Source organism: Danio rerio, chromosome 13, assembly GCF_052040795.2.
Source record: "Danio rerio strain M-AB ecotype USA chromosome 13, GRCz13ab, whole genome shotgun sequence".
NCBI lineage: Eukaryota > Metazoa > Chordata > Actinopteri > Cypriniformes > Danionidae > Danio > Danio rerio.
The window spans coordinates 10,048,954-10,062,299 of NC_141033.1; the positions used below are offsets into that span (position 1 = coordinate 10,048,954).

Below are 13,346 nucleotides of genomic sequence, written 5' to 3' on the forward strand. Positions count from 1 at the left end.
ATATAATATAGTTTATCGGCACAGCCCTAATTTCAATATTATTGTCCCCCTAGGATTGTTTTTTCCGAATGACTACAGAACAAACCACTGTTGTCCAATAACTTGCATAATAAGGCTAACTTGCCTAGTTAACTCAATTAACCTAATTAAGCTTTTAAATAGCACTTTAAGCTGACTATTAACCTATTGCTAAGCAGCTATTAAAATATTATGTACTCTCATTATGGCAAAGACAAAAGAAGTTATAAGAACTATTAGTATGTGTTTAAATATGTTTTGGAAAAAAGTTATGTTTTAAACAATACTTTTAAATTTAAAAAAATTACCATGTAAGTAAATTTTAAAGGGCTGGTAATTTTTTTTTTTTTTCATTTTTAATTTTTTTTAAAATGTTTGTCTTTAAATATAGGTCCTAAATTTCATTAAAAAATAGACTTTGTGAATCTTGCAGAAATCCTTTTACTTTTTACAATTTACCTGTGAATGTTATCATGGTAAAGTAAATCTGTTTGTCTTTCTCTGTGTAGGATTGTCAAGCCTGGATGAAGTGGCCACAGGTGTGCAGGAGATCCTGGCCTATATGATTGCGAAGGACAAAGAAACTCTTACCTATGTCCAGTCACTGTAAGACACAGATTTTATTTTGCAGGCTCACAGTTTATCCTATTCCTTAGTTATCATCAGTCTGTTATCTACTTGTGTGTCTGATGTCTTGCTCACCTGTCACTATGCATCAGCCCTTCGTTTTCTTACCTGTCGCTCTCAATTATGATTGCATGTTTAACTGTGGATGCTTGTATGCTTTCAGGTGTGACAGGAGTGCTGTGACCATTCACTCAGCAGTGTCTAAAACTGCCCTGAAAGAACAGCAGTCACAGCAGGCCGATCAGAAGAGCAAACCAAAAGACATCGCAAAGTTCAGCTTGTACACAGACTTCACCTGCGACGTCCAGCGCATCCAGCACCATCAGGTATAGACATTTTATCTTCTCTAACCGTTCATTCTGCTGACAAGACAAATATGCATCATCTTTTTCTAAACTTTCACAAATCCCTGTTCCACAGTGGGACATTGCAGTTGTTATTTAAACTTAAAATGTCTGGTTTTGTTGTAGTTTCTAATCCTGTGGTCAAATTATAGTTTATTGACATTTATTTTGTCTTAATACAAATAGTAGGAAAATATAAAAGGGTTGTGACTCGTGGGTTTCTTGGGACTTTGTGAGCCTGATGCAGATTTTAATTTCTATTCTTTTCTGACATTTATAAGTCACCTGTTCATTATTAATTTAATTATTTGTTTTATAGAAATGTATTTAACTACAAGCTTTATTTTAGGTGGTGCTCAAGTAGTATAGTATGCTTCACGTTAAACTATTTCAAGTCATTGAAAATAGGACAGATTTTTCTAATACCCATAGACAGGAAAAAATAAAGTAGTGACTACAGGTTGAAGGAAAGTAGTTGAGTAAAAGCAGGGATGTAGCAACCGGGGGTCCCCCTTACTTTTAAAGACAGACCATTTAGAAACCGGTTATTAAGAATGTAATTTTTTGTATTTCATACAGCTGTCCTTCCACTTTTAAAATATCCATTATGCCCCTGCTATTTGAGATGGCTTGATTATCTCTATTTGGAAACAATTCGTAATTTTAGATTGGTTGGGATGATTCTATAGAAAAGTGCATCCGTATAAAATATAACAAATCATCCAAAAGCATAGATCAATTCAATAAAAAAATATATACAATTAAAATTAACAATGTTTTAGCATTTTCCATGTAACAGTATTTAGGTACAGTAATTGAATAATAAAAATAAAAATAATTCAATAAAATTAGAGATTATTATAGTTACAAATGGTACAATTTCTTATACGTGAATGCTTTTAAAATCACTGTACAGTCACAGGCCTCAAAAACAGATGAAAACGATAACTTATAATATAAAATATACACTGTAAAACCCAATAAGTTAAGGTAACTCAAACCATTTGAGGAAACTGACTGCAACAAATCATTTAAGTTCAAAAACTAATTCTAATGAGTACTTTGAACTTAATCCATTTGAGTAAACGAAGCAATTTGAGCAGAGTAAAACCCAATAAATGAAGAAAACTCAAAACAACGGAGTACTGTAAAACCCAATACGTTAAGGCAAATCAAACCGTTTGAGGAAACCGATTACAACAAATCATTTGAGTTAAAAAAACTAATCTATATGAGTTCTGTGAACTTGCTCCATTTATGTTAAAGTAATGAGGTATTTAATTAACTCATTACCTTCAATACTGAGATGCAAACTCTTTTTAAATGTGTAGAATTAACTTTCAGTAAAGTCTGAGTTAACTACACTCATTTCATATGATGAAGGTGACTGTTGGGTTTTACAGTGTACATCACAGGTGTCAAACTCAGTTCCAAAAGGGCCGCAGCTCTGCACAGTTTAGTTCCAACCCTAATTAAACACACCTGATCAAACTAATTGAGTCCTTCAGGCTTGTTTGAAACCTACAGGTAAGTGTGTTGGAGCAGGGTTGAAACTAAACTCTGCAGGGCATCTTCCCAAAATATGTCGAATATCTCACATTTTTGGCATTCTTAAGAGAAATGTGTTGAATTTTGATTCGTCATGTGTGTCAATGTACATAAGTTTTTTGTACAGATTTCAGCAGTATGTGGTATTGTATTTACCATTTTAAAATGTAAATTGATTAACAAATGTGTAATTTAAGTAGTAAATGATCAGTGGACACAGACAGACAGACAGACAGACAGACAGACAGACAGACAGACAGACAAACAGATAGATAGATAGATAGATAGATAGATAGATAGATAGATAGATAGATAGATAGATAGATAGATAGATAGATAGATAGATAGATAGATAGATAGATAGATAGATAGATAGATAGATAGTTAGATAGACCGACATACAGATAGATAGATAGATAGATAGATAGATAGATAGATAGATAGATAGATAGATAGATAGATAGATAGATAGATAGATAGATAGATAGATAGATAGATAGATAGACCGACATATAGATAGATAGATAGACCGACATATAGATAGATAGATAGATAGATAGATAGATAGATAGATAGATAGATAGATAGATAGATAGATAGATAGATAGATAGTTAGATAGACTGACATACAGATAGATAGATAGATAGATAGATAGATAGATAGATAGATAGATAGATAGATAGATAGATAGATAGATAGATAGATAGATAGATAGATAGATAGACCGACATATAGATAGATAGATAGATAGATAGATAGATAGATAGATAGATAGATTGATTGATTGATTGATTGATTGATTGATTGATTGATTGATTGATTGATTGATTGATTGATTGATCGATCTCTATTACCAACACCCCCTCCTTTTAGGAGGACTGTCCATCTATCTATCAGATATCCCCCTACAGTTTTTCCTCAGTCGCTTTAGTACATTTCTCAGATCAGAATTGAAATTCTCAAAACTCCCTGTTCAATCTTGAGATCATTGTGTCACTTGTGCACATCAGAAAAGCAGCCTCTCATTCCATTGAACAAGTTGCAAATGCTTTTGTACATATATGCAAATGATTGTTAAATTCTCAGTTCTTTCCTACGTTATAAGTTGCTTTTGCCATGTTGATCAAAAAGTATTACTTTGGTCTTGGTTGAATAATCTCACCCCCTACAACATTTAATGGTTTGTTCATAGCTGAGTCTTTACAGGCAAAATGATCACGGTGTAAAGTAACAAATTTCGAATACTCAACCTACTGTTATTGAGTAGCTTTTCCTTGAAATTGTAATTTACTAAGTAGTTTTAAAAATGTGTACTTATACTGTTCCTTGAGTTTCTTCCTACATTTTTAATACAGTATGTGTACTTTTATGGTATACATAATATCGAAATATATATTGCAGAATTAGAAAATATCACAATGTTAGATTTTTTCAACATCATACAGCCCTATTGTGGGCTGTAGGTAGAATCCCAGGTTCTCTGATGTATGTGTCAATGGCGTCCCCTTCCCCCTCTCTCTCACTTTATAGTTCCTCAGAGTTGGTTGTGGGCCACATGTCACAGTGACTCTGTCATTCTCTTCTCCCTGCATTCGTCTCTCTCACCCCGTTCCCTGTCCCCCCAGTCATTCCCGATCTCCCCCTCTTAACATATGTGACGCGTCCCCATCCACGTGCCTGTGGATTAAAGGCTAGGATTGACAGACGCTGCTTCATGATGACAGCCGCTCTTGGGCTCGGTGTGGAAGGAGGGGGATTGAGGCGCGAGGGTGAGACTTACAGGGACAAAGAGCGAAAGAGTGGCGACGAGATCTGCCGTCAAGCGTACAGTTTACCCCAATGTTAATCCGCTGATGTGGATTGTCAGTGAGTGTTAATTTGAGTTCGTTGTGACCTGCGAGCTGTCACACTCCGGCTAAAATGAACCTTTTTGTGGTTTTGCTTGGGAAGAGTGGGCAATGTATTTTGACAGGAGGCATGTGTGTACACACGTACTTGCTTGTTTAATTTAACACATCAGTTGTGAGAGTGTATTAAGGACAGATGTGTGTGTGTGTGTGTGTGTGTGTGTGTGTGTGTGTGTGTGTGTGTGTGTGTGTGTGTGTGTGTGTGTGTGTGTGTGTGTGTGTGTGTGTGTGTGTGTGTGTGTGTGTAAATAGGTCTGGGCAAAGTGGGTGTTAAAAGATTTGGTGTTCTTTGGTGACTGTTTTTATTGGGCCATGCATTAATTTGTACGTTAGCAGAATTTTTATTATTTAATTTCGGTTGAATGAGACTTTAATTAATTAAGCTTTAAAGAAAAGAAAATTACAGACTTTTAGTTTTCCTGTGTAATTCAATTGTCAAATACAAGATGATTCTGAGTGAGAATTAATTCAAATTAAATTATCCCCAAATTTTCTGATGAATAATTATTTTGCATATTTTAAGGGATGAAAGAGGATCATAGACGCATTAAGAAGATGAACAACTAGATAACCTAATTTATTGATAATCCAGATTGCACTTTTTAAGAACAAATAAATTTTCAAGTTTACCCCCCCATCCCTTTTGTAACTATAATGTTTTGTAATTTTTTGTTATTATAAAACAGTTTTTCCCATCTATTTGTACACTTTTGTGTCCTATATATAGACTCGGATAATAATAATATCTTATTTTAATTTTTAAAGATTTATAGAGTTTTATATATACAGTTCAAATCAGATTTATTAGCCCTCCATTTAATTATTTTTTTTTCTTTTTTAAATATTTCCTAAATGATGTTTAACAGAGCAAGGACATTTTCACAGTATGTCTGATAATTTTTTTTATTCTGGAGAAAGTCTTATTTGTTTTATTTCGCCTAGAATAAAAGCGGTTTTTAATTTTTTAAAAACAATTTATAGTCAAAATTATTAGCCCCTTTAAGCTAATTTCTTTTTGATAGTCTACAGAACAAACCATCGTTAATCAATAGCTTGCCTAATTACCCTAACCTGCCTAGCTAACCTGTTTAACCTAATCAAGCCTTTAAATGTCACTTTAAGCTGTATAGAAGCGTCTTGAAAAATATCTAGTCAAATATTATTTACTGTCATCATGGCAAAGATAAAATAAATCAGTTATAAGAAATGAGTTATTAAAACTATTATGTTTAGAAATGTTGAAAAAATCTTCTCTCTGTTAAACAGAAATTGGGGAAAAATAAAGGGGCTAATAATTCAAGGGGCTAATGATTTTGACTTCAACGTGTATATGTATATCACTGATGAAAACCACAGGCTTGTGAATAATATATGCATGTTATTTTACTTCTGTGGCCTTTTATTTTATTGTTTCCTAATTCTAAAATTGTTTAATAATAATAATATTAATAGGTATATTAAATATTTTAATAGTTTTTTTATAACTAAATTTGTTAGATTTTCACAACAGTACAGACATAACAAAACATCTTCAAAAGATTGGTGGAAAATAACAACGAAAAAACAATGTAGAGAAAAAAATAAAAAAGGGGAAAAAAGAAGTTCAGATTACATACTGTATAAAACAGCACTACTCCACATTAAACAGATCAGAAAAAAGGGATAAAAAATGGCTTGTTTTTCAGATAACAATACAGCTACAATATTCCTTTTAGCATAATAGGGCAAAGACCAGGTTCCAAATAATCCAAATATATGTAGTCCAAACATTGAAAAAATGTTCCGTTATTTTAATAGTGTTAAGATATGTATTTTTTGCTGATTTGGGGCATGCTGTTTTTGCCTTATTTTTTTTTCCTTTGTATAATTCTGTGAAGTACAGCTTTTTTTTGGAGAGATTTGTATATTTGTAATGTTCATGTGCTGTTGTGAAAGAGCTTAAAATCAAGCTTTTATTACTGTACATTCGTCTGCTTTTTTAAAATATGGTCGTTTAACCATGTACAAATTAATTCATCCAACACTATTGCTGATTATTGTTGCCTTCCACGGCTGTTTATCTGCTATCACAAGCATCAAAATGAGCCAGTCCGCATGCAAAGTTAAATTTTCATTTCATTTCTTCAGTTGGCTTCTAATACAGTACATTTTAAAATTGTGGAGATTTTTTAGCCAATCATGAACACCTCTGTAGATTTCTAAAACAGAATATCCAATTAGAGGTATATTTAAATAAGCCAGAATTCACTCACCATTCAAATTGAAGCAGTGTGTAGGGATGACCATTATTCCAAGATTGCCAATTAGTGTTTAGAGTTTACTTCTTTAGTAAGCAGGTAGACCTGGTCTTACATTAATATGTAGTTTTAATTATGAATTAATAAGTTTTATCTAAGATTTAAGTTATTAAAGTAGTGACTACAGGGAAACTTTTAACGTTGTTACATTGTTGGTAAAAATCAAGCACCAAATAGTTTTTATTTCCCCTTACTAAAAATGCAGTTCTAAAATTGATACTTATGTATCAAATAAATAGTGTTCTTAAATTTCTGCATGTTTGTTTGAACATTTGATAGATGGACTGCAATATAATTAGAGTGCTAAAAACCATCAAGTGTTTTTATAAAACAAAGCAGCTCTTGCTAAAGCAATAGATCATATTTATTTTGTATGGAGAATAGTCATTGGTGTATTTTGAGCCCCATGTTGTGTATGTTTGTTTTCCTGTACATGCAAAGATAGGAAGTGAAAAGTTCATCCGTTCTTTCTGTTTTTGTAGAGGCCATCCTCTATCACTCTGTTCCATGGCGATGCCGTTGCCTTTATTTGGAGAGTAAATATTGAATCGGAATAGCTCAGTCTTTAAAACAATATTCATTTTCTGTCGCTTACATTCCTCATATTTTTCCAATTATGATTTCATTGTTATTGAGGAACGTGATATGTTGAATATTTAGACTAAACTTTCCCCCTTCTCTGTTTTGAAAAAAGTCATGTCCCGGACTGGAAGGCAAAAGACCCTAAACACAAAATCTTTTGGATTGTCTATGAAATGTGTTGAATATAATCTCAATTTCTGCTAACATTGTCATTTTCTTCCTATTTATGTATGAAAAATAACTGTTATTCTGGCCTTTTGATTATATGAAAAGCAAGAGTCAATTTTATAGATATCAGATTTGACATGTTTTAGAATTCTGCTCGCCATAAATATGGAAAGCTATGCATGCTTGAGTCGCTATATTTTTTAGAAAATGTTTGTAATGAGATAATTATATGAGATAATTCATAATTTTTTCCAATTATGATTTCATTGTTATTAAGGAACTTGATATGTTGAATATTTAGACTAAACTTTCCCCCTTCTCCGTTTTGAAAAAGTCATGTCCTGGACTGGCAGGCGAAAGACTCTAAGCACAAAATCTTTTGGATTTTCTATGACAAGTGTTGAATATAATCTCAGTTTCTGCTAACATTGTCATTTTCTTCCTATTTAGGAAGAAAATAGGATGCTAATGTAAGCATCACCATTACACAATATGGCATTTTCTTTCTTTCTTAATTGTCATAAGTAGAAGTGTATCTTTTGGCTTCACCACAATCACATCAGCATTCACATCACAGAAAAACAGGCAACACAAATACACATTCAATGTCATCAAATAAATCACATTAAAAACTTAATTAACCCCATTACTTTAATGAACTATATGCACAGCCAATGATAAACTTCCGGTAAAAGCTTTCTGTGACTATTTTCAATTTCATAAGGTTCCTTTTACAGCATCGATGTTGTAATGTAATTCAAATATATTCAGTTAAATAGAAGCAAGCATCCATTTGGTTGTTAAAGTGTAAAATACTGTGGTAAAATTAATTTCCATATTTTAAAGACATGACGCTGAAAAAATATCATTTAATTAAGTGCTTCTTGTTTGGTCTGATACCCACTTTATATCGGATCTCAGCGATGCAGTAAAGATTGCTGTTTTTTTATTTTTATTTTTTTAAAGAAATCAGGTCTTAAACCCTTCTATTTTGTATGGGATGACAATTAACCGGAAGCCTTGGGGCTGGCTGACTGAAATGAAAAGTTTGTGTGCAAATACCCCTATAAAACCCAGTATTTATTTTAAAATTTCAGTAGCAGTCAGCACAAAGGACATTTGATGCACCTTTTTCTTTACCTGTGTTTGCCTAAAACATCTTTTTGATGGCAAGAGTTTTTGAACAATCTTCTATAATGACATGTGCTTTCTGTTTAATTCTTATTAAATACATTTCCTTTGGTTGTCTTTGTGCTATACAATATTATATTTGTGCATATGTACATTAGATTAGTCAGTACTCAAGCCAAATCTGGAGCTTGTCTAACAAAATAATTTACGATAACGGTGCAACAACTAGTACACCCATATTTATGTTATAGAAAAATATTAATGCAAATTTAAAATAGAAGAAAAATCAAGAGAAACAAAAAATTTGGAAAAGTTTGTTGAATATTTTTTCCCAATATTTTGCTTAAATTTAATTGTATTATTTTTCCATTTCTAAAGACGTTTGTTGACTAAAATATTATTTTATTAAATGTATATATGTTTAATAAATCTGTTTTGTTTAAATGCACTAAAATACATTGACTATATTTACTGAGAAATGGATAAATATATTAATTTTCGAAATGGGTTGTACTCAATTATGCTGAGCACTGTATATGCGTATATAATAATAATTTAAAAATCACACTATTGCATAAAATTTCAAATTACAGTCATCTATCCAAAGGCTTTTATTTTTTATCTATCCACTCATAAAGTGAGCAAAAGTGGACCAAGGTTTTTTAAAAGTTTCTGCTTTACCTCTGATTATATATGTTCATTTTTCTAGAGCAAGATTAACAGACTGACATCTCGATTATCCTTTGTGCAAGAACAGGTCTTTGAATATTTTTCTATACCAAAGCCATAACACGTCTAGCTTGTATAAAGCTGAAATCTATAAGTTTATTTTTGTTTGCATTTACTGACATATTTATAGGATATACAGTGCTCGGCATAAATGAGTACACCCCATTTTGAAAATGTAAATTTTTATTATCTTTTCAGTGAACATGGTTAATATATATTGGTGCATTTAAACAAAACTGACTTATTAAACATATATAATTATTAAAATAATATTTTAGTCATAGAACATCTTTAGAAATGATAATACAGTTAAAATACTTGGAAAATATTGCAAAAAATTTAATAAAATTACAAACTACAACATTTCAACAAAACTGTACATATTTTTGTTTCTTTTGTTTTGGCTATTTTTGAAAATTTGTATTTAATATATTCCCTAACATATCAATTTGGGCTACTAATTTTTGAACCATTATTGTAAGTTATTTTGCTCCAGATTTGGCTTCAGTACTGACTTTACTAATATATTTGCACAAATACAATATTGTAGAGCATCCTATTCACCTTTATCTTCGCCGACGAGCGGGCGCAGCCATTTGAATCTTTTTGTCTCGATTCTTCCAGTCTCATTCACTTCCATTCATTTTTAGACATTAAAAACTGCTTGTTTCGCTGTTTGATGTTGCAAACTGATATTTCCTTATTATATTATTCTACTTGGTCTATATAGTCATGCAAACATTTGTTTGTAGAGCAAGTAGTTTGACCATTTTCTGCCGTTTATTATTCCTAGTCATTTCTCCCATATAGGCAACTGATTCTGAAGTTCTAAGACAATCGCGAAAACAGGCGAAAACAGTAAATTATAGGCTAATAATTACATTAATTTCACACAAAAAAATGTATGTAAATTCACATCAAATTACTGTGAGGTTGTTCACAGTAATTTACTGTAATTTTGTTACATTAAATTACAGTGAAATTACAGCCATATAGTGTAACTTTACAGTAGATAGTAAAACCCATTGTGATTTCACAGTATTATCTTGTAGAATGAACTATATTTTACTGTAAAGCAGGCTATTCTCGGCTAGTCATTCTGACATTTACCCTGACTTTGAAATCATTTTGGGTGTTTAACAGTGTTTGGTTTTATGAATCAATTACTTTTGTTCCAGTTTATTACGTTTCTGGCTAAGCACAAAGTTATGTTCATTAAAAATTATTTCATATTTTTATAATTGCACTCAAAAATGTAAATTTACTATGACATTCATGTCGTTTCAAAACAGGATGCTTTTCTTTCAAGGTATTTTTGAAGATATAACCAAATTGTTTTTGGGGCTGCAATAACATTGTTATTTCTAAATATAAAAAAGTGCCAATACTAGCATAAAAGTTCATTTTTATAAATGTCTATGTTGAATGAAATAAAAAGAGTTTGAGTTCCTATAACCAACATGCAAAAGGTATAGCCCTATTTACTGTAATTTGCTGTAATCATGCTAATTTGATTAATTTCACAATAAGATTCTGAATACAGCACATTACTGTGAATATTTATAGTTAAATTCTGTATAGTTATACCAATGTAATTTACTTTGAAAAATTTTAATAACATGTTGTGAAAATCTGGAATCTTCTTACAGTCTATGTACTACATTAAACATGTAATCGAAAAGATTTTGGTTACATTTTCTCCAGTCATTTCACAGATCACACCAAGCACCTCCTTTCAAAATGACTGCAGCTTTTCCAAATGTATCACATTTTGTGCAATCGTCTGAAATATTAACCTTAATCTGATTTAATTTCACAGACGAAATACAAGTCCTCATAACTCATTTGTATGTCTAGTATTCTGCATCTTTGAACTAGTGTTATTAATAGATTAGCATTAACCACATAAACCCAAGTTAAAAAGGACATGCGTTATAGATAAAAGTTTGATATTTGTTTTGACGTTTCCCTCATCTCGTGCAAAACTTCAAATGCAATAAACATTGCATGAGAAAACCCGAGTAAACAGCTGCCTCAGGGCGTGGAAATGCCAAAATACGGAAATATAATTTTCATCATGTTTCTTGCCGCATTAATTCACGTCTTGATCGGGCCATTAGCTGTTGGTGGTGGGGTGTGTGTTTGTGTAGGGGGTTGCTGGCATTTGTCAGCTCGCTTCTTCCGCTTGGAGTCCAGATTGATGGGTCATCTTTTCCCTCTTGTTTCCTTTCCAAAGGTTTTCCTCAGAAAAGGTCAGATACTTAAAACTATTTGCTTCACAGCATGTCACTTTTCCTTAGAGGGCCAGTAAAGGGAAAGTGAGCGAGGCACGGAGGTTTTGGTGCGACACTGGTGCGTCTTAGTGACTCGTTTTGGGAGGGAGCGGGAGGGGGTGGAACCGGTGGTGCTCTACCGTGCCTTGCCTTGTGTCGGCTGTCTCTACAGGTTACTCTCTCTTGTTTCAGACGTTAGCCATTAACCGTGGGGAGAATCTGAAGATTCTGACAGTGAAGGTCAACATCCCCGACTGGGTGAAGAATGACTTCTGTAGGTGGTGCGTCAACGTCAGGTCAGCACACACCCACAACGCTTACACACCTCTTCTACTGTTGTTTTTTTTTCTGGATTGACTGGCCCGATATGATTGCTTGATAACAGTGACTTTTATTCTGCTTGGTGTTAAATATTAGCCACAGTTTTTTATATTGATGCTATTATTAAAGTCAAATAGTAAATCAAATTTAAATGTTAAAATAATAAACTTTATTTGGTAAATTTGATCTGAATATCTGAATTTTCCCATATTTTAAAATCTCTTTAAATTTAAAAGTTATATTTATCCACTTTTAATACTGATGGAGCTGTTTTCCTTGATGCCTCAGACCTAATTACTTAAAAAATATGTGTTTGATAAATTATAGCAATTTTTTTAAAGTTGTAATGTAATAAGAGTAGACAATTAATTTAATGAGTATTATCCTCGTTTTTAATATATAAAATGAATAAATTATAGTCATATTTTAGGCCACTTTTACCCAAATGTAAAAGCTCTATGGATTTGAGAGATCTATTTAGCCACTTCAGCTTTTAATACTAATGGAGCTGCTTTCCATGATGCCTTAGACATAATTGCTTAAAGAAATAGTTTTTGATAAATGGCAACAGCATTTTTAAAGCTGTAATGTAATACGAGTATACAATTAATTTAATGAATATAATCCTCATTTTCAATATACAAAATAAATAATAATAGGCTTCAAACCACCTTTACCCAAATTTAAAAGCTTTAAGGATTTGGAAGTTCTATTTAGCCACAGGTTTTGATACTATTGTAGCCCTTTCTGTAATGTCTTGAACCTCATTTCGATGAATATATTTTTGATAAATAACGTTCAATAGTTTTTGAAGGTTTAATCTATGGTTAATGCAATTGATTTCAGTTTTTTTTTTTCTTGCAATTTGAGAATGTGCATTACATTTTCACATCTCTAACATTATATTTTGTTTTGGTTAATTTAGATGTTATTCTTGGTCACAATAGTGACCAAAACAGCATAAATAGTTTTTGTAGCCCAATTAGATCAATTGTTGTAAAAACCCAATAGATCAATTGTTTTTGTAGCTCTTTCTGTAATGTCTCGAGTACCTCATGATGTTAAATAGGTTTTTGATAATGATAAATTGTTTTTGAAGTTTTTTTAAATATTTTTGTAACACTGTTTTTATTGATTTTAGTAGCTTTTAACATGTACAACAGAAATCAGATTTAAGCATACAAAACAATAATGCATGAAAACAACATACATGATAATAAATGAAAAGTAAAACAAATAAAAAAAATAAATAAATAAAATAATATAAATAAAAATAAATAAATAAAAATATATGAATAGTAAGAATAAAAATTATATAAAAATATTAGTAAATGCATGTACTTTCACATACAATATAAAGGTACATCCTACAACAACAACAACAACAACGGTATATCAAT

General features: G+C 31.7%; 1 protein-coding gene across 12 annotated transcripts in view; it reads left to right on the forward strand.

Annotated features, from left to right (window-relative positions):
- The window catches only part of srbd1 (S1 RNA binding domain 1), a 160,556-nt gene that overhangs the window by 33,729 nt on the left and 113,481 nt on the right, over positions 1–13,346 (forward strand). For all 12 annotated transcript variants that reach the window (XR_015505582.1, XR_015505583.1, XM_087278833.1 and 9 more), the window contains 3 exons: positions 528–624; positions 809–971; positions 11,818–11,921. Coding sequence is in view for 10 of the 12 variants with exons in the window: in XM_087278833.1 (XP_087134959.1) it covers positions 528–624; positions 809–971; positions 11,818–11,921 (364 nt within the window). In the remaining 2 variants the exon portion in view is untranslated. The remainder of the gene's footprint in view (positions 1–527; positions 625–808; positions 972–11,817; positions 11,922–13,346) is intronic.